This window comes from Atractosteus spatula, chromosome 2 (genome assembly GCF_055471065.1).
Source record: "Atractosteus spatula isolate fAtrSpa1 chromosome 2, fAtrSpa1.hap1, whole genome shotgun sequence".
In the NCBI taxonomy this organism is placed as follows: Eukaryota; Metazoa; Chordata; class Actinopteri; order Semionotiformes; family Lepisosteidae; genus Atractosteus; species Atractosteus spatula.
This window is the reverse complement of record NC_142707.1, coordinates 49579880-49597787: the sequence shown is the minus strand read 5'-3', so window position 1 is coordinate 49597787 and position 17908 is coordinate 49579880. Positions and strand designations below refer to the sequence as shown.

Below are 17908 nucleotides of genomic sequence, written 5' to 3'. Positions count from 1 at the left end.
ATAGTCACTCCACTGCTCTGTCCTGTAGGGGGGAGAGATAGTCACCCCACTGCTCTGTCCTGTAGGGGGGAGAGATAGTCACTCCACTGCTCTGTCCTGTAGGGGGGGGAGATACAGTCACTCCACTGCTCTGTCCTGTAGGGGGAGTGTGACAGCTTGTCTCCAGCTATTACTATTGAGCAACTTTACTGCGAAACTTTTATTCAGCAAGTGGCAAAAGCAATGAAACAAATCCTGAAACAAAAAACATGAATTATTCCTGTAAACAAATTTGGTCCTTTATTAACATATAAAAGTTCAATCAGCGAGAGCAGGCAGAAGGTGCATATGAAATTATCATAATAATTTATCATAAAGTCACAGTGTCTTCTGTTGCTGTGAAGGAGGATGAGAATAAGGGACTTTTCTCAGTCAGGAAAGGGGTACAGGTCCTGCAGACACATTCTGCCTCGAGCCAGGGGCACCAGGGGACCAGACGGGGGTGGAGGGGTCAGGGTTCGGCCCAGGGCTCAGTGACAGCGGTCAGTCAAGGGAGAAGGGGTCAGGGGTCAGGCCCAGGGCTCAGTGACAGTGGTCGGTCAGGGGTAGGGCCCAGGGCTCAGTGACAGCGGTCACACAGGGGAGAAGGGGTCAGTCAGGGGTTGGGCCCAGGGCTCAGTGACAGTGGTCAGTCAGGGGAGAAGGGGTCAGGGGTCAGGCCCAGGGCTCAGTGAAGTGACAGTGGTCAGTCAGGGGAGAAGGGGTCAGGGTTCGGCCCAGGGCTCAGTGACAGCGGTCACACAGGGGAGAAGGGGTCAGTCAGGGGTTGGCCCCAGGGCTCAGTGACAGTGGTCAGTCAGAGAGCAGTGCCTTCTTGACAGCCTCCGGCACACGGCTGGTGTAGTACTCGTGGTTCTGCAGGGTGGCCAGCACCCCCGTAGAATTCATGTGCTTCACGTGGCGGTCGTACCGATAAGCTTTGCCATGGATATCGGTCAGCTTCCCTACAGAGGGAGAGAGAGGGGTCAGCACCGAGCTGAGGGCCGAGGGCCAGGGAGACGCAAACAGCAGACGTGTCTCACCCCCCACGGCGTGCAGGATGGCCTCAGGGGCGCAGGTGTCCCACTTCTTACATCCCGGACTGGCAAACACATAGGCAGAGGCCTTGCCCTCCACCAGCTGGATAATCTGCAGAGAGGCAGGGAGAAGAGGCTTCTACACACAGGCACCAGACTCAGAGAGGTCAGGGGGAGGGAGGGGCTCAGAGAGGGGGCCGGACGAGAGGGGCATGACTCCGCCCACAGTGGAAGTAGAGCTCCGCCCCCAGCACCTCACCTTGTTTCCTGCCCCGCCCACTCTGATCACATCATGCGGCTGCATGGCTTGGACACACTCCGTCACCAGCTTGTTGCTATGGGAACGGGTCGTTGTGATGATGCGCTGCCCTCCCGGCACCTCCTGCAGCTGGAAACCGAAAGAGCCCAATCCCAGCATGCCCCACAGTGTCCGCCCGAGAGCAGCTCCTGGGCCCAGCTACAGGGAGAAGGAATAGCAAGGGGATCAGGGTGGGGAAGAGATAGGAGATGATCACAGCAGAGCACTGTAACAGTGCGAGAGACCGGTGGGTACGTCTTCCTCTGGCTGGAACGCTGCGAGTATCTATCTGGAGACCCGAGAGCAGCTGCTGTACCTGATAGTTGTAGAAGGGCTGGTTGATCACTCCAGCGATGGCTGTCCCATTGTATGCAATACCAATCAGCACGGTCACGTGATCCAGGAGTCCTGGAACACAGTGTAACATCATCATGTCAAGTGAAGGATCCCTCACCCACCCTGCTCGAACCCTTCTCACCCCAACTGCACCCACCCTGCTCGAACCCTTCTCACCCGGACTGCACCCACCCTGCTCGAACCCTTCTCACCCGGACTGCACCCACCCTGCTCGAACCCTTCTCATCCCGACTGCACCTACCCTGCTCGAACCCTTCTCACCCCAACTACACCCACCCTGCTCGAACCCTTCTCACCTGGACTGCACCCACCCTGCTCGAACCCTTCTCACCCGGACTGCACCCACCCTGCTCGAACCCTTCTCACCCGGACTGCACCTACCCTGCTCGAACCCTTCTCACCCCAACTACACCCACCCTGCTCGAACCCTTCTCACCTGGACTGCACCCACCCTGCTCGAACCCTTCTCACCTGGACTGCACCCACCCTGCTCGAACCCTTCTCACCCGGACTGCACCCACCCTGCTCGAACCCTTCTCACCCGGACTGCACCCACCCTGCTCGAACCCTTCTCATCCCGACTGCACCCACCCTGCTCGAACCCTTCTCACCCGGACTGCACCCACCCTGCTCGAACCCTTCTCACCCGGACTGCACCCACCCTGCTCGAACCCTTCTCACCCGGACTGCACCCACCCTGCTCGAACCCTTCTCATCCCGACTGCACCTACCCTGCTCGAACCCTTCTCACCCCGACTACACCCACCCTGCTCGAACCCTTCTCACCCGGACTGCACCCACCCTGCTCGAACCCTTCTCACCCGGACTGCACCCACCCTGCTCGAACCCTTCTCATCCCGACTGCACCCACCCTGCTCGAACCCTTCTCACCCGCACTGTAGGCACCCTGCTCGAACCCTTCTCATCCCGACTGCACCCACCCTGCTCGAACCCTTCTCACCCGGACTGCACCCACCCTGCTCGAACCCTTCTCACCCGGACTGCACCCACCCTGCTCGAACCCTTCTCACCCCGACTGCACCCACCCTGCTCGAACCCTTCTCATCCCGACTGCACCCACCCTGCTCGAACCCTTCTCACCCGGACTGCACCCACCCTGCTCGAACCCTTCTCACCCGGACTGCACCCACCCTGCTCGAACCCTTCTCACCCCGACTGCACCCACCCTGCTCGAACCCTTCTCATCCCGACTGCACCCACCCTGCTGGAACCCTTCTCACCCGCACTGTAGGCACCCTGCTCGAACCCTTCTCACCCCAACTGCACCCACCCTGCTCGAACCCTTCTCACCCCCACTGCACCCACCCTGCTCGAACCCTTCTCACCCGGACTGCACCTACCCTGCTCGAACCCTTCTCATCCCGACTGCACCCACCCTGCTCGAACCCTTCTCACCCGGACTGCACCCACCCTGCTCGAACCCTTCTCATCCCGACTGCACCCACCCTGCTCGAACCCTTCTCACCCGCACTGTAGGCACCCTGCTCGAACCCTTCTCACCCCAACTGCACCCACCCTGCTCGAACCCTTCTCACCCGGACTGCACCCACCCTGCTCGAACCCTTCTCACCCGGACTGCACCCACCCTGCTCGAACCCTTCTCACCCGGACTGCACCCACCCTGCTCGAACCCTTCTCACCCGGACTGCACCCACCCTGCTCGAACCCTTCTCATCCCGACTGCACCTACCCTGCTCGAACCCTTCTCACCCCAACTACACCCACCCTGCTCGAACCCTTCTCACCTGGACTGCACCCACCCTGCTCGAACCCTTCTCACCCGGACTGCACCCACCCTGCTCGAACCCTTCTCATCCCGACTGCACCCACCCTGCTCGAACCCTTCTCACCCGGACTGCACCCACCCTGCTCGAACCCTTCTCACCCGGACTGCACCCACCCTGCTCGAACCCTTCTCATCCCGACTGCACCTACCCTGCTCGAACCCTTCTCACCCCAACTACACCCACCCTGCTCGAACCCTTCTCACCTGGACTGCACCCACCCTGCTCGAACCCTTCTCACCCGGACTGCACCCACCCTGCTCGAACCCTTCTCATCCCGACTGCACCCACCCTGCTCGAACCCTTCTCACCCGCACTGTAGGCACCCTGCTCGAACCCTTCTCATCCCGACTGCACCCACCCTGCTCGAACCCTTCTCACCCGCACTGTAGGCACCCTGCTCGAACCCTTCTCACCCGCACTGTAGGCACCCTGCTCGAACCCTTCTCATCCCGACTGCACCCACCCTGCTCGAACCCTTCTCACCCCGACTGCACCCACCCTGCTCGAACCCTTCTCACCCGGACTGCACCCACCCTGCTCGAACCCTTCTCACCCGGACTGCACCCACCCTGCTCGAACCCTTCTCACCCCGACTGCACCCACCCTGCTCGAACCCTTCTCACCCGGACTGCACCCACCCTGCTCGAACCCTTCTCACCCCGACTGCACCCACCCTGCTCGAACCCTTCTCATCCCGACTGCACCCACCCTGCTGGAACCCTTCTCACCCGCACTGTAGGCACCCTGCTCGAACCCTTCTCACCCCAACTGCACCCACCCTGCTCGAACCCTTCTCACCCCCACTGCACCCACCCTGCTCGAACCCTTCTCACCCCCACTGCACCCACCCTGCTCGAACCCTTCTCACCCGGACTGCACCCACCCTGCTCGAACCCTTCTCATCCAGACTGCACCCACCCTGCTCGAACCCTTCTCACCCCGACTGCACCCACCCTGCTCGAACCCTTCTCACCCCGACTGCACCCACCCTGCTCGAACCCTTCTCACCCCAACTGCACCCACCCTGCTCGAACCCTTCTCACCCCGACTGCACCCACCCTGCTCGAACCCTTCTCACCCGGACTGCACCCACCCTGCTCGAACCCTTCTCACCCCAACTGCACCCACCCTGCTCGAACCCTTCTCACCCGGACTGCACCCACCCTGCTCGAACCCTTCTCATCCCGACTGCACCCACCCTGCTCGAACCCTTCTCACCCGGACTGCACCCACCCTGCTCGAACCCTTCTCACCCCAACTGCACCCACCCTGCTCGAACCCTTCTCACCCCAACTGCACCCACCCTGCTCGAACCCTTCTCACCCGGACTGCACCCACCCTGCTCGAACCCTTCTCACCCCAACTGCACCCACCCTGCTCGAACCCTTCTCATCCGGACTGTAGGCACTCTGCTCCTCCCACTCTAAGGCTTGTCAAGTGTAGTCTAGTATTGTGTATTGTTGTGTTTCCAGGTTGTAGAGAAACGGTGTGTATTGCTGTGTTTCCAGGTTGTAGAGAACGGGTGTGTAGTGTTGTGTATTGCTGTGTTTCCAGGTTGTAGGGAACGGGTGTGTAGTGTTGTGTATTGCTGTGTTTCCAGGTTGTAGAGAACGGGTGTGTAGTGTTGTGTACTGCTGTGTTTCCAGGTTGTAGAGAACGGGTGTGTAGTGTTGTGTATTGCTGTGTTTCCAGGTTGTAGAGAAAGGGTGTGTAGTGTTGTGTATTGCTGTGTTTCCAGGTTGTAGAGAACGGGTGTGTAGTGTTGTGTACTGCTGTGTTTCCAGGTTGTAGAGAACGGGTGTGTAGTGTTGTGTATTGCTGTGTTTCCAGGTTGTAGAGAAAGGGTGTGTAGTGTTGTGTATTGCTGTGTTTCCAGGTTGTACAGAACGGGTGTGTATTGTTGTGTACTGCTGTGCTTCCAGGTTGTAGAGACAGCTGTGCTCTTATTGTGTGTGTTGAGACAAGGGGGCACAGTGTCCTCTCTCCCCCCCTGACCTGGGCTCTGATCACAGCACTAGAGCTCACTGCAGCACAGCAGGGACTGGAGGAGACAGCGAGGAGATCCCAGCACCCCAATCACAGACCCCAGTCTTCACTCCCACCAGGGCTCCCCCAGACACAGGCTTTCAGCCCCAGTCATGCCTGAACGTCACTATTCCACTGCTGACATGCAGACAGACTGGATCTTTCACCAGCTCAGACAGGAGTTCACAGCACGTGCAGCACACCTGTCTCGCAGAAACCAGGCGCAGTGGGCGATGATGAATACTGTGCTCTCCAGGAGAGGCGCTATATAAATAAGAGCTGATGGATCCAACTTACCCTCAGTGTACTCCTTGGTGCCGTCCAGAGGATCGACCCACACCACCAGCTGAGAGAGAGAACTGGAGTGAAACTGCTGAACTCTACAGCACACTGTTCCCCTCTCTCACTCTCACACTGCTGAACTCTACAGCACACTGTTCCCCTCTCTCACTCTCTCACACTGCTGAACTCTACAGCACACTGTTCCCCTCTCTCACTCTCTCACACTGCTGAACTCTACAGCACACTGTTCCCCTCTCTCACTCTCACACTGCTGAACTCTACAGCACACTGTTCCCCTCTCTCACTCTCTCACACTGCTGTACTCTACAGCACACTGTTCCCCTCTCTCACTCTCTCACACTGCTGTACTCTACAGCACACTGTTCCCCTCTCTCACTCTCTCACACTGCTGTACTCTACAGCACACTGTTCCCCTCTCTCACTCTCACACTGCTGTACTCTACAGCACACTGTTCCCCTCTCTCACTCTCTCACACTGCTGTACTCTACAGCACACTGTTCCCCTCTCTCACTCTGTCACACTGCTGAACTCTACAGCACACTGTTCCCCTCTCTCACTGCTGTACTCTACAGCACACTGTTCCCCTCTCTCACTCTGTCACACTGCTGTACTCTACAGCACACTGTTCCCCTCTCTCACTCTGTCACACTGCTGAACTCTACAGCACACTGGTCCCCTCTCTCACTCTCTCACACTGCTGTACTCTACAGCACACTGTTCCCCTCTCTCACTCTCTCACACTGCTGTACTCTACAGCACACTGTTCCCCTCTCTCACTCTCTCACACTGCTGTACTCTACAGCACACTGTTCCCCTCTCTCACTCTCTCACACTGCTGTACTCTACAGCACACTGTTCCCCTCTCTCACTCTGTCACACTGCTGAACTCTACAGCACACTGTTCCCCTCTCTAACTCTCTCACACTGCTGTACTCTACAGCACACTGTTCCCCTCTCTCACTCTGTCACACTGCTGTACTCTACAGCACACTGTTCCCCTCTCTCACTCTGTCACACTGCTGTACTCTACAGCACACTGTTCCCCTCTCTCACTCTCTCACACTGCTGTACTCTACAGCACACTGTTCCCCTCTCTCACTCTCACACTGCTGTACTCTACAGCACACTGTTCCCCTCTCTCACTCTCTCACACTGCTGTACTCTACAGCACACTGTTCTAAGCCAGGGTCTCTCACTCTCACCTCCTCCTCTCTCAGGCCGCTGTACTCTGCAGGACAGTGTTTCTTCAGGACCTCCTCAGACTGCCTGCTCTCAATCAGGTCCTCCTCCACCTCCTCAGGAAGAAGATCCTGGACAGATGGAGAGAGAGGCAGAGTTTTATGGTTTTATCTGATTCTACACGTCAAACCTTCACCAGATTAATCTGGAATCACTATTACTCTGAAGTCATTTGGCTGATCAGACAGAGGTGAGGCAGAGAGATCAGTCACTGGGAGACAGAGATCGGACCAGCAGAGACTCATACAGAGAGTGATGAAAAACGAATACATTAATACACTAATAGACAGACGGACTGACCTCCTCTCCGATGATGGTGATGGTGGGGAAACTACGAGACAGCGAGGCGACGATACTCTTCTGAACCAGTCGATCAGCCTGAGTCTGCAGGTCACTGGCCCCAGTCTGAGAGGACAACAGCAGGAGCACAGCTGTCTGATCAGTCCGCACATAACAGGATTTTCAAAGCAGGACAGCAGCTACCTGCCCCAGTCTGACAGGACAGCAGCTACCTGCCCCAGTCTGATAGGACAGCAGCTACCTGCCCCAGTCTGACAGGACAGCAGCTACCTGCCCCAGTCTGACAGGACAGCAGCTACCTGCCCCAGTCTGACAGGAGGCAGGACAACAGCTAACTGCCCCAGTCTGGCAGGACAACAGCTAAAGATTAGCTACAATGACTAAAACACACAATTAACAATGATAAATCCTAAGTAAAGGATCAAGGCACATAACACAGACATGGGGAGAAAGAAAACAAAGATATCCATCCAGTTGATAAAATGATCCATTCTCCCATCTTGAAAGTGTTTTATCCAGTACGGGGTGTGTGGGGAGACCGAGCCTGTGCTGGCAAGCAAGGCAGGAGACACAGGGCACACACTCACACACAGTCACACCAGGGCCACTTCTACCTGAAGCCAGCATGTCTTTGGACTGCAGGAGGAAACCCATGCAAACACAGGGAGAACATACAAACTCCACACAGACAGCACCCAGGAACTGAATCCAGGGCTCCAGCACTGTAAGGCTACAATGCTAACAACTTACCAATACAATTGTAACAAATACTTTCATTTTGTGGAATTTAGACAGAAGATATACAATTCAATTTTTTCCACACCAAAGACCATCCTAAATCCCTTCTTCCCTCTCCCATTCCCCCTCCCAAATCCCTTCTTCCCTCTCCCATTCCCCCTTCCCAAATCCCTCCTTCCCTCTCCCATTCCTCCTCCCAAATCCCTTCTTCTCTCTCCCATTCCCCCTTCCCAAATCCCTGGTTCCCTCTCCCATTCCCCCTTCTCAAATCCCTCCTTCCTTCTCCCATTCCCCCTTCCCAAATCCCTCCTTCCTTCTCCCATTCCCCGCTCCCAAATCTCCCCTTCCCTCTCCCATTCCCCCCTCCCAAATCCCTTCCTCCCTCTCCCTTTCCCTCCTCCCAAATCCCTTCCTCCCTTTCTCTTCCCTCCTTCCCTGTCACTCTCCCATTCCTCCCCTCCCAAATCTCTCTGAGCTCTACAGGGACACTGAGCCCTGATTAACAGCCTTACTGCAACCTGCTGTAAATGAAAGAACATCTTAGGACACAGCTGACTTGGATTTCGGAAGGGAAGGTCTTGTTTCACCGGTTTGTCAGAATTCAGGAGATAACACGACTGCAGCCAGGTTCATTTGTTTGCCCGGGTTGCAGCTGTGATCAGAGCCATTGGCACGGATACAATCCGCTTCTTGTCTGGGCTGGAATGACCACACAGGAAGCAGGTGCCTTTGGTGATGTCACTGTGTCAGGCACGTACACACACACACACACACACACACACACACACACGATGTTTGAGGTTCTCCACCTCTGTCCCATCACACAGCTCCTGCCTGACAACGTCACAGATCGAGTTTCTCTGCACGATCGCTGGAAAGTGATCCACACAGGAAGGAGGAAGATACAGACAGGAGCAGCGGGATGGTACACACGACAAGAGACATGAGTCTTCGTGGGGATGCTGATGTGTCCTCATCAAGACAATGTGGAGAAGCAACTGAACCTCAAACTAAAAGCTTGGTGACAGAGCAGTGATCCAGTGATCCTCTACCGCTACAACACACTAGAATACAATAACCTCATTTAGAGCACCGTGTCCAGTTTTGGTCATCATACCATGAAAATGATAATACCAGAAAGAGTTCAGAGAACAGCAACAATGATTGCTGGTCTTGGAGGACAGTAGAATACCGACAATTTGTACTGTTGTTGAGAACAGAGGAGATTGAGAGATCGAATTAAATTCAGGAGATTTTAAAAGTTTCCAGGTTTACCAAAGCTAAATGGGAGTCCATTAACAATGAGAGTGGGAACACACGTGTGTCATGTACCGCGGGCTCCAAAACACGCGGGCTCTGACAGCTGTGACGGCCTGTGTCCTCTCTCTCTCACCTTCTCCACGATGCCCAGATCTCCGCTGTGCAGCACCTTGCGCACGATGCTGCCGGCTCTCTCCGCCACCATGAAGGCCGAGGCCACCACCCGCATCACTGCCGGACTGGACGCCATCCTGAGACACACTGAGAGACAGCCAGGTCAGCTGGAGAGGAGGGCGGCAGGAGGAAAGATCATCTTCAGCAGTACACAGGGACACTGTACAGAGCTGGCACCACAGTTTAGGACACTGCACAGAGCTGGCACCGCAGTACAGGGACACTGCACAGAGCTGGCACCGCCGTACAGGGACACTGCACAGAGCTGGCACCACAGTACAGGACACTGCACAGAGCTGACACCTCAGTACAGGACACTGCACAGAGCTGACACCACAGTACAGGGACACTGCACAGAGCTGGCACCGCAGCACAGGACACTGCACAGAGCTGACACCGCAGCACAGGGACACTGCACAGAGCTGACACCGCAGCACAGGACACTGCACAGAGCTGGCACCGCAGCACAGGACACTGCACAGAGCTGACACCGCAGTACAGGACACTGCACAGAGCTGGCACCACAGTACAGGGACACTCCCCAGAGCTGACACCGCAGTACAGGACACTGCACAGAGCTGGCACCACAGTACAGGGACACTGCACAGAGCTGACACCGCAATACAGGGACACTGCACAGAGCTAGCACCGCAGTACAGGGACACTCCCTAGAGCTGACACCACAGTACAGGGACACTGCACAGAGCTGGCACCACAGTACAGGGACACTGCACAGAGCTGGCACCACAGTACAGGACACTGCACAGAGCTGGCACAACAGTACAGGGACACTGCACAGAGCTGGCACCACAGTACAGGACACTGCACAGAGCTGACACCGCAATACAGGGACACTGCACAGAGCTAGCAGACAGTATAGTGACCTTGGGTGTGAGGTTTAAATCTATTGTGGTGAAATCGGTAATTTGCAATCACAGTACAGTGATGATTACACACTAACCACAGCACCTCCTGTTTCTCAATGGTGTGTGTGTGTGTCCGTCACTGGAACCCCACAGACACACAGCTCTGAGCTGCTCCTGACTACATTAGAAATTAGTTTCTTTTTTCATTTCACGCACACTGTTGGCATAGACCACCATTTAGATCTGAAATGTCTCCCACCAACCCATTTCCTAAACTATCTGTTAAAAGTTTCAGAAGAAACAGAAATAATCCTGTTCAGACAGGTGAGTTGAGAACGACAGGGGGTCACAGTCAGATATTTCAGCATCACTGCAAGTTCTGATCTAATCCGCCTGGTGAGCATGAGATCGGGCTTCATTCCCGGGGTTCTGTCAGACTTGTCTCTGACTCCTGTGACACTCGACTACTGTCAGCCTTGTGTCTTCAGTGACCATAGCTCTCAGACACCTGGAGGGACTGATCTCTTCTGAATTGTTCAGCAAACGATTAGCTTTCTAACACGCATACGGCATGTTTTCTCCGGTCCTTACAGCCAATTACTCGAATCATTCCCATCGTTAAAGGTACAGTCGCCTATAAACACCCCAGAGCCTCGTTAGAACTACAAGCGTGCCATGAGTTAAATAATCACACCAGATCTGTAACAGAGAGCTCAGCAAGTCCAGTGCAGAACACTCCTCGCCCTCCAGAAGCCCTGACCCGACCTGTCGGCACAGCGCAGAGACCCGGTTTAACCCAGACTGTGTTCACACTGCCTGGACCTCCTCAGACCCTCCAGACACTTCAGACAGCTGAGTTATTTTACATTTTATTTTAAAATCAGTTTATGCATTTTAGAAACTTTTAAGCAAATCAAGATAGACCACGTAAATTTCTTGAGGTGTTTCCTGTACTTTTACAGGTCCAGCACTGTGTGCGTAGTTGTGTCGGACTGACGACTGTATTTAGTATCTGAAAACGGACGGACTCTGGACGCTGGACTCACTCGCGGTCACCGTGCTGACGGACAGGTGCGCTGTAGCCACGGAGCTTCTCGCTGGCCATCCCGGGCAGCTGGGCACCAGGAGCAGTGACCACTGCCGAGAGGGCCGCCCGGCGTGCGCTCCGCCCGGAGGTAACAGGTCAACACCTGCTGCCTTCAGGTCCACCGGACCTGCTCAACACCTTATCACACTGCTACGGCACTGCAGTGTATCTATTTCACCGTGACACCGCGCTATCCCACAGTAATCGCGCTGTCCTGTGGGTGTGAATAAGGAAAACTCACCGAGTTTGCCGACTGCAGTTACAGACTTGACAGAGGGAGCCGATCAATGCTGATCCGGGAGAGTCCGGGCTGTTAGTGCCGGGAGCGGCACTCAAAGCCACAGTCTTAGTTCCCAGCCGGAAACTGTACCGAAGGGGACTGCGCAATCACACACCAGCTTCCCGTCACTTCTCCGGGTCCTAATGTTAAAAGTGTCACTGCAAATCCCGCAGCAGCTGTCGGTACTGCATATTTCTATTTTCGACGGACATCGAGTCTTAGTGTTTGTTACAATTGCCTTAAAAATAAAAAAAACAATATCCCGTACATGGGACAGCATAAAAACAAAATTTGTTACAATCCAAGAAGACTATTCGGATCATCTAGCCTTTCTGTATTGGGAAATTAATCGATCCCTCTCACCCATCCGTTTCTGGGATGAAGCAGGGTATCGGCTTCAACAACACAGTAGAGTAAACCGTTCCATACTTCCACAACCCGTTGTGTGAACAAGTGCCACCTGTTCTCACTTTTAAATATCACTCTCCTGTGTCTCTGCTGTAGACAGTGTGTCTCCTGTGTGTGCAGTCAGGAGCAGCTCAGAGCTGTGTCTCTGCTGTAGACAGTGTGTCTCCTGTGTGTGCAGTCAGTAGCAGGTCAGTGCTGTGTCTCTGCTGTAGACAGTGTGTCTCCTATGTGTGCAGTCAGGAGCAGCTCAGAGCTGTGTCTCTGCTGGAGACAGTGTGTCTCCTGTGTGTGCAGTCAGGAGCAGCTCAGAGCTGTGTCTCTGCTGTAGACAGTGTGTCCCCTGTGTGTGCAGTCAGGAGCAGCTCAGAGCTGTGTGTCTGCTGGAGACAGTGTGTCTCCTGTGTGTGCAGTCAGGAGCAGCTCAGAGCTGTGTCTCTGCTGGAGACAGTGTGTCTCCTGTGTGTGCAGTCAGGAGCAGGTCAGCGCTGTGTCTCTGCTGTAGACAGTGTGTCTCCTGTGTGTGCAGTCAGAAGCAGCTCAGAGCTGTGTTCTGCTGTAGACAGTGTGTCTCCTGTGTGTGCAGTCAGGAGCAGCTCAGAGCTGTGTCTCTGCTGGAGACAGTGTGTCTCCTGTGTGTGCAGTCAGGAGCAGCTCAGAGCTGTGTCTCTGCTGGAGACAGTGTGTCTCCTGTGTGTGCAGTCAGGAGCAGCTCAGAGCTGTGTCTCTGCTGTAGACAGTGTGTCTCCTGTGTGTGCAGTCAGGAGCAGCTCAGAGCTGTGTCTCTGCTGTAGACAGTGTGTCTCCTGTGTGTGCAGTCAGGAGCAGGTCAGCGCTGTGTCTCTGCTGTAGACAGTGTGTCTCCTGTGTGTGCAGTCAGGAGCAGCTCAGAGCTGTGTCTCTGCTGGAGACAGTGTGTCTCCTGTGTGTGCAGTCAGTAGCAGGTCAGCGCTGTGTCTCTGCTGTAGACAGTGTGTCTCCTGTGTGTGCAGTCAGGAGCAGCTCAGAGCTGTGTCTCTGCTGGAGACAGTGTGTCTCCTGTGTGTGCAGTCAGGAGCAGCTCAGAGCTGTGTCTCTGCTGGAGACAGTGTGTCTCCTGTGTGTGCAGTCAGGAGCAGCACAGAGCTGTGTCTCTGCTGGAGACAGTGTGTCTCCTGTGTGTGCAGTCAGTCAGCAGCTCAGAGCTGTGTCTCTGCTGTAGACAGTGTGTACTGTTGCCTGTGTGTGGAGTCAGGAGCAGCTTAGAGTCAAATGTTTAAAAAGTCAATATCAGGTCATCATCGTCAGGTGTCACAGTCCATCAACATAGTACTGAGCATATGCTGACTGTAAGAAAGTGGGTTAAAAAATATGTCCATAACATTTTGCTTTTATGAGACAACATATATATTGTTATTGTTAGACAGCTTCTGAATGTTAAACTGTACAGTAACACAAACAACTCTTAACTGAGCACCACTGTGTGAAACATTGTAGAAAATCCCGATCATTCTATACTGTAAATGTACAGTACCACTCAGATTGAATGCTGAATTCAGAATGGGTTCCTTTATACCAAGAGTGGTGGCTGTGTGGGGCAAATGACCATGCACCTCGTAGCTGAAGGTGGTTCAGCTCAATCTGTCGGTGACATGAGTATCTGGGAGCAGCAGTCAGAGGGCTGTCACTGTGTGGCACAATATGTCTTTCCTGTGATGTGATTTGTCACTGTGTTGATGGTGAAGACAGAGCTGGACTTGAGAAACTCTGTGGTCAGGAGTGGTGACTCCTGCTTCCTGTTTGTTCAGCCTGCGGTCTGCAGGATGTAGAAATGGAGCTTGAGAAACCTGTACAGCCAGTCTGAGTCCAACTGACTGTCCCATCTCACAAAGCCCTCAGTGTCTCTGAATCCATCTCACAGAGCCCTCAGTGTCTCTGAATCTCATCCCTAAGAGCCTTCATCATCTCTGAAGCTATGTCACAGAGCCCTCATTATCTCTGATTCCATCCACAGAGCCCTCAACATCTTTGAATCCATCCAGAGCCCTAAACATCTCATAATCCTATCCACAGAGCCCCCAGTGTCTAAATCTCATCCACAGAGCCCTCAACATCTCTGAATCTCATCCACAGAGCCCTCAATAACTATGAATCCATCTCACAGAGCCCTCAATATCTCTGAAGCCATATACAGAGCCCTCAAAATCTCTGAATCCATCTATTGACCCTAAACATCTCTGAATCCATCTACAGTGTCTCAGTGTCTCTGAATCCCTCCACAGTGTCCTCAGTGTCTCTCAATCCCATCCACAGTATCCTCAGTGTCTCTGAATCTCATCCAGTGTCCTCAGTGTCTCTGAATCTCACCCACAGTATCCTGTGTCTCTGAATCCCTCCACAGTGTCCTCAGTGTCTCTGAATCTCATCCAGTGTCCTTAGTGTCTCTGAATCTCATCCACAGAGCCTTCAGTGTCTCTGAATCCCGTCCACAGAGCCCTCAGCGTCTCTGAATCTCATCCAGTGTCCTTAGTGTATCTGAATCTCATCCACAGAGCCCTCAGCGTCTCTGAATCTCATCCAGTGTCCTTAGTGTATCTGAATCTCATTCACAGAGCCCTCAACATCTCTGAATCCCATCCACAGAGCTCTCAATATCTCTGAATCCATTCATAGAGCCCTCAACATCTCTGAATCTCATCCACAGAGCCCTAAATAACTATGAATCCATCTCACAGAGCCCTCAATATCTCTGAAGCCATATACAGAGCCCTCAAAATCTCTGAATCCATCTATTGACCCTAAACATCTCTGAATCCATCTACAGTGTCTCAGTGTCTCTGAATCCCTCCACAGTGTCCTCAGTGTCTCTGAATCTCATCCAGTGTCCTCAGTGTCTCTGAATCCCTCCACAGTGTCCTCAGTGTCTCTGAATCCCGTCCAGAGCCCTCATCATCTAAGAGCCTAAGAGCCCTCATCATCTCTGAAGCTATGTCAAAGAGCCCTCATCATCTCTGTTTCCATCCACAGAGCCCTCAACATCTTTGAATCCATCCAGAGCCCTAAACATCTCTGAATCGTATCCACAGAGCCCTCAGTGTCTCTAAATCTCATCCACAGAGCTCTCAATAACTATGAATCCACCTCACAGAGCCCTCAACATCTCTGAATCCATCCACAGTGTCTCAGTGTCTCTGAATCTCATCCACAGTATCCTCAGTGTCTCTGAATCCCTCCACAGTGTCCTCAGTGTCTCTGAATCCCATCCACAGTATCCTCAGTGTCTCTGAATCTCATCCACAGTGTCCTCAGTGTTTCTGAATCCCGTCCAGTGTCCTCAGTGTCTCTGAATCCCATCCACAGTATCCTCAGTGTCTCTGAATCTCATCCAGTGTCCTTAGTGTCTCTGAATCTCATCCACAGAGCCTTCAGTGTCTCTGAATCTCATCCACAGTATCCTCAGTGTCTCTGAATCCCTCCACAGTGTCCTCAGCGTCTCTGAATCTCATCCACAGAGCCCTCAGTGTCTCTGTATCTCATCCACAGTATCCTCAGTGTCTCTGAATCCCTCCACAGTGTCCTCAGTGTCTCTGAATCTCATCCACAGTGTCCACAGTGTCCTCAGTGTCTCTGAATCCCTCAAGTGTTGATACACCAGAAAATACAAAAATGTGTACAGTATATACACAGTGCAACACAGGGATCAGCACACAGGCCTCAGAGATGGAGACACAGATACTCTATGTAGATTACACACTAAGCACACAAACACTCTGTGTTTCTCTGTATTACACTGTGTCTCTGTGTGTGTACTTTTTGCCACAGTGTCTCACTGTTTGACTAACAAAAAGATCTGCAACCCTCAAAATAAAGTTAAATGCAATTATAACAGATCTCAATTCAGATATTAAGGTTTCATCACTATTGACAAAGCATTTACAGTAACGTCCAGCCCAGCACATTAAGCAATAAGCATACGGTAATTATACTTTTTAGAGAGCAGTTGCATACAGAGAAATCAATTTACAGTCTAGAATGATTTTCAGTATCTCTGTAATAAATGTAGTTCTGCTTACAGTTGCTTCTTACTGTGGTAAAGAGTGCATATATGTTACAGTATGTCACAGAGTGTCAGTGTGATATACCCCAGTGTGTCACAGGGTGTCAGAGTGATATACCCCAGAGTGTCACCCCTGTGTGTCAGTGAGATTTCATTAGTCATTAATTACAGTTAATTATAGCTCTGGTTACCTGCATACCTGACTCTCCACTTATACAAGTCAGTTGTTGGCTGACCAAAGATGGCCACCAGAGCAACTCTGGGAGACAGGAGGAGAAACAGGAGAGCGAGGGGAGATGGGAGAGCTAAACTAGGAGACAGGAGAGTGAGAGGAACAGTGCTGAAAGAGAGAGGAAAGACAGGGGGAGATGGGAGATTGAGTGCAGGTTACATCCCCCTACAGAACTCCTTACTACAGTGAGGGAATTCTTCCTAGTCTCCACACAGAGATCAGTCACTTCCAGGGCCAGGGAAACGTGCTGCTCTGTGGTGACCTCAACGCACGAACAGGCACACTGGCAGACTTCACCAGCACACAGGGAAACACTCACGTATTCAGACAATCCCCTCTGTACCACACACCGGTCACCTCACACAGGTGCAGCCATGACACCACGGTCAACAGCACCGGGCGCGAGCTGCTGCAGCTCTGTCAAGGGCTGGGCCTGTACATCGTCAACGGCAGGACTAGAGGGGACTCTCTAGACAGGTCCACCTACAGCCCAGCTCTGGGCAGCAGTGTGGTGGACTACACCATCACCGACCTGGACCCCTCCTGTATCAGTGCCTTCACTGTCAGGCCACAAACTCCTCTCTCTGACCACAGCCAGATCACACTCTACATGAAGAGAGCACACCAGCACAGAGACACACTGACACAGCCCAGCCAGCTGTATGATCTCAACCAGGCGTACAGATGGGACACAGATGCTCAAATTTTTCAAATTCTCATCGTGAGAACTGGGTGTTTCCCTGAGGCCTGGAATCAAGGACTGATCACATCTATAAGAGTGGAGACAGACTTGACTCTCCTCTAGAGACTCTGGGTGGGACACCATCAGTCAGACAGCATCTTCATCCTCTGGAGACTGGGTGGGACACCATCAGTCAGACAGCATCTTAATCCTCTGGAGACTCTGGGTGGGACACCATCAATCAGACAGCATCTTCATTCTCTGGAGACTCTGGGTGGGACACCATCAATCAGACAGCATCTTCATCCTCTGGAGATTCTGGGTGGGACACCATCAATCAGATAGCATCTTCATCCTCTGAAGACGCTGGGTGGGACACCATCAATCAGACAGCATCTTCATCCTCTGGAGACTGGGTGGGACCATCAGTCAGACAGCATCCTCATCCTCTGAAGACTCTGGTCGATGGCAAGAGCTGCTCATTATTATCCTCCTTCTCTGGACTCTCTGTCTGCCTGATAAACTGTCCCCACTGTCATCACTCTGGACAGGGCTAGTCTCTCTGTCCCCACTGTCCTCAGACACTGCACTGGACTAGTCTGTCTGTCCCCACTATCCTCACAGACTGGACTGGACTAGTCTGTCTGTCCCCACTATCCTCACAGACTGGACTGGACTAGTCTGTCTGTCCCCATACTGTACAGAGAAAACCAAGTAAAGTCTAAATTGTCCTGGAGAAGTCATTTCTTCTTCAGATGTAAA

At 53.2% G+C, this 17908-nt stretch overlaps 1 protein-coding gene across 2 annotated transcripts; it reads right to left on the bottom strand.

Moving 5' to 3' along the window:
* Nucleotides 1–259: 259 nt before the first annotated feature.
* bpnt1 (bisphosphate nucleotidase 1) lies at nt 260–11866 on the bottom strand. Of its 2 annotated transcripts, none has more exons than XM_088940128.1 (9): nt 11753–11866; nt 9518–9665; nt 7387–7491; nt 7050–7157; nt 5841–5889; nt 1670–1761; nt 1315–1512; nt 1062–1167; nt 260–983 (listed from the first exon to the last, which is right to left on the bottom strand). In XM_088940128.1, exons 2-9 carry the CDS (start codon nt 9632–9634, stop codon nt 832–834), a joined length of 927 nt encoding a protein of 308 aa, XP_088796254.1. In that variant the 5' UTR covers nt 9635–9665; nt 11753–11866; the 3' UTR covers nt 260–831. The 2 variants fall into 2 exon arrangements, with proteins under 2 accessions (XP_088796254.1, XP_088796248.1); XM_088940122.1 differs by having other exon boundaries at nt 9518–9645; nt 11753–11821.
* Nucleotides 11867–17908: the final 6042 nt, after the last annotated feature.

What these genes read in the sequence shown, in the direction of transcription:
- bpnt1 (XM_088940128.1), bottom strand. Translation starts at nt 9,634, where the DNA reads ATGGCGTCCAGTCCGGCAGTGATGCGGGTGGTGGCCTCGGCCTTCATG. An exon ending in ATCTGGGCATCGTGGAGAAG is followed by an intron (nt 7,492 to 9,517) that starts GTGAGAGAGAGA and finishes TTGTCCTCTCAG; the next exon opens with ACTGGGGCCAGTGACCTGCA. An exon ending in TGGGCGGGGCAGGAAACAAG is followed by an intron (nt 1,168 to 1,314) that starts GTGAGGTGCTGG and finishes GCCTCTCTGCAG; the next exon opens with ATTATCCAGCTGGTGGAGGG.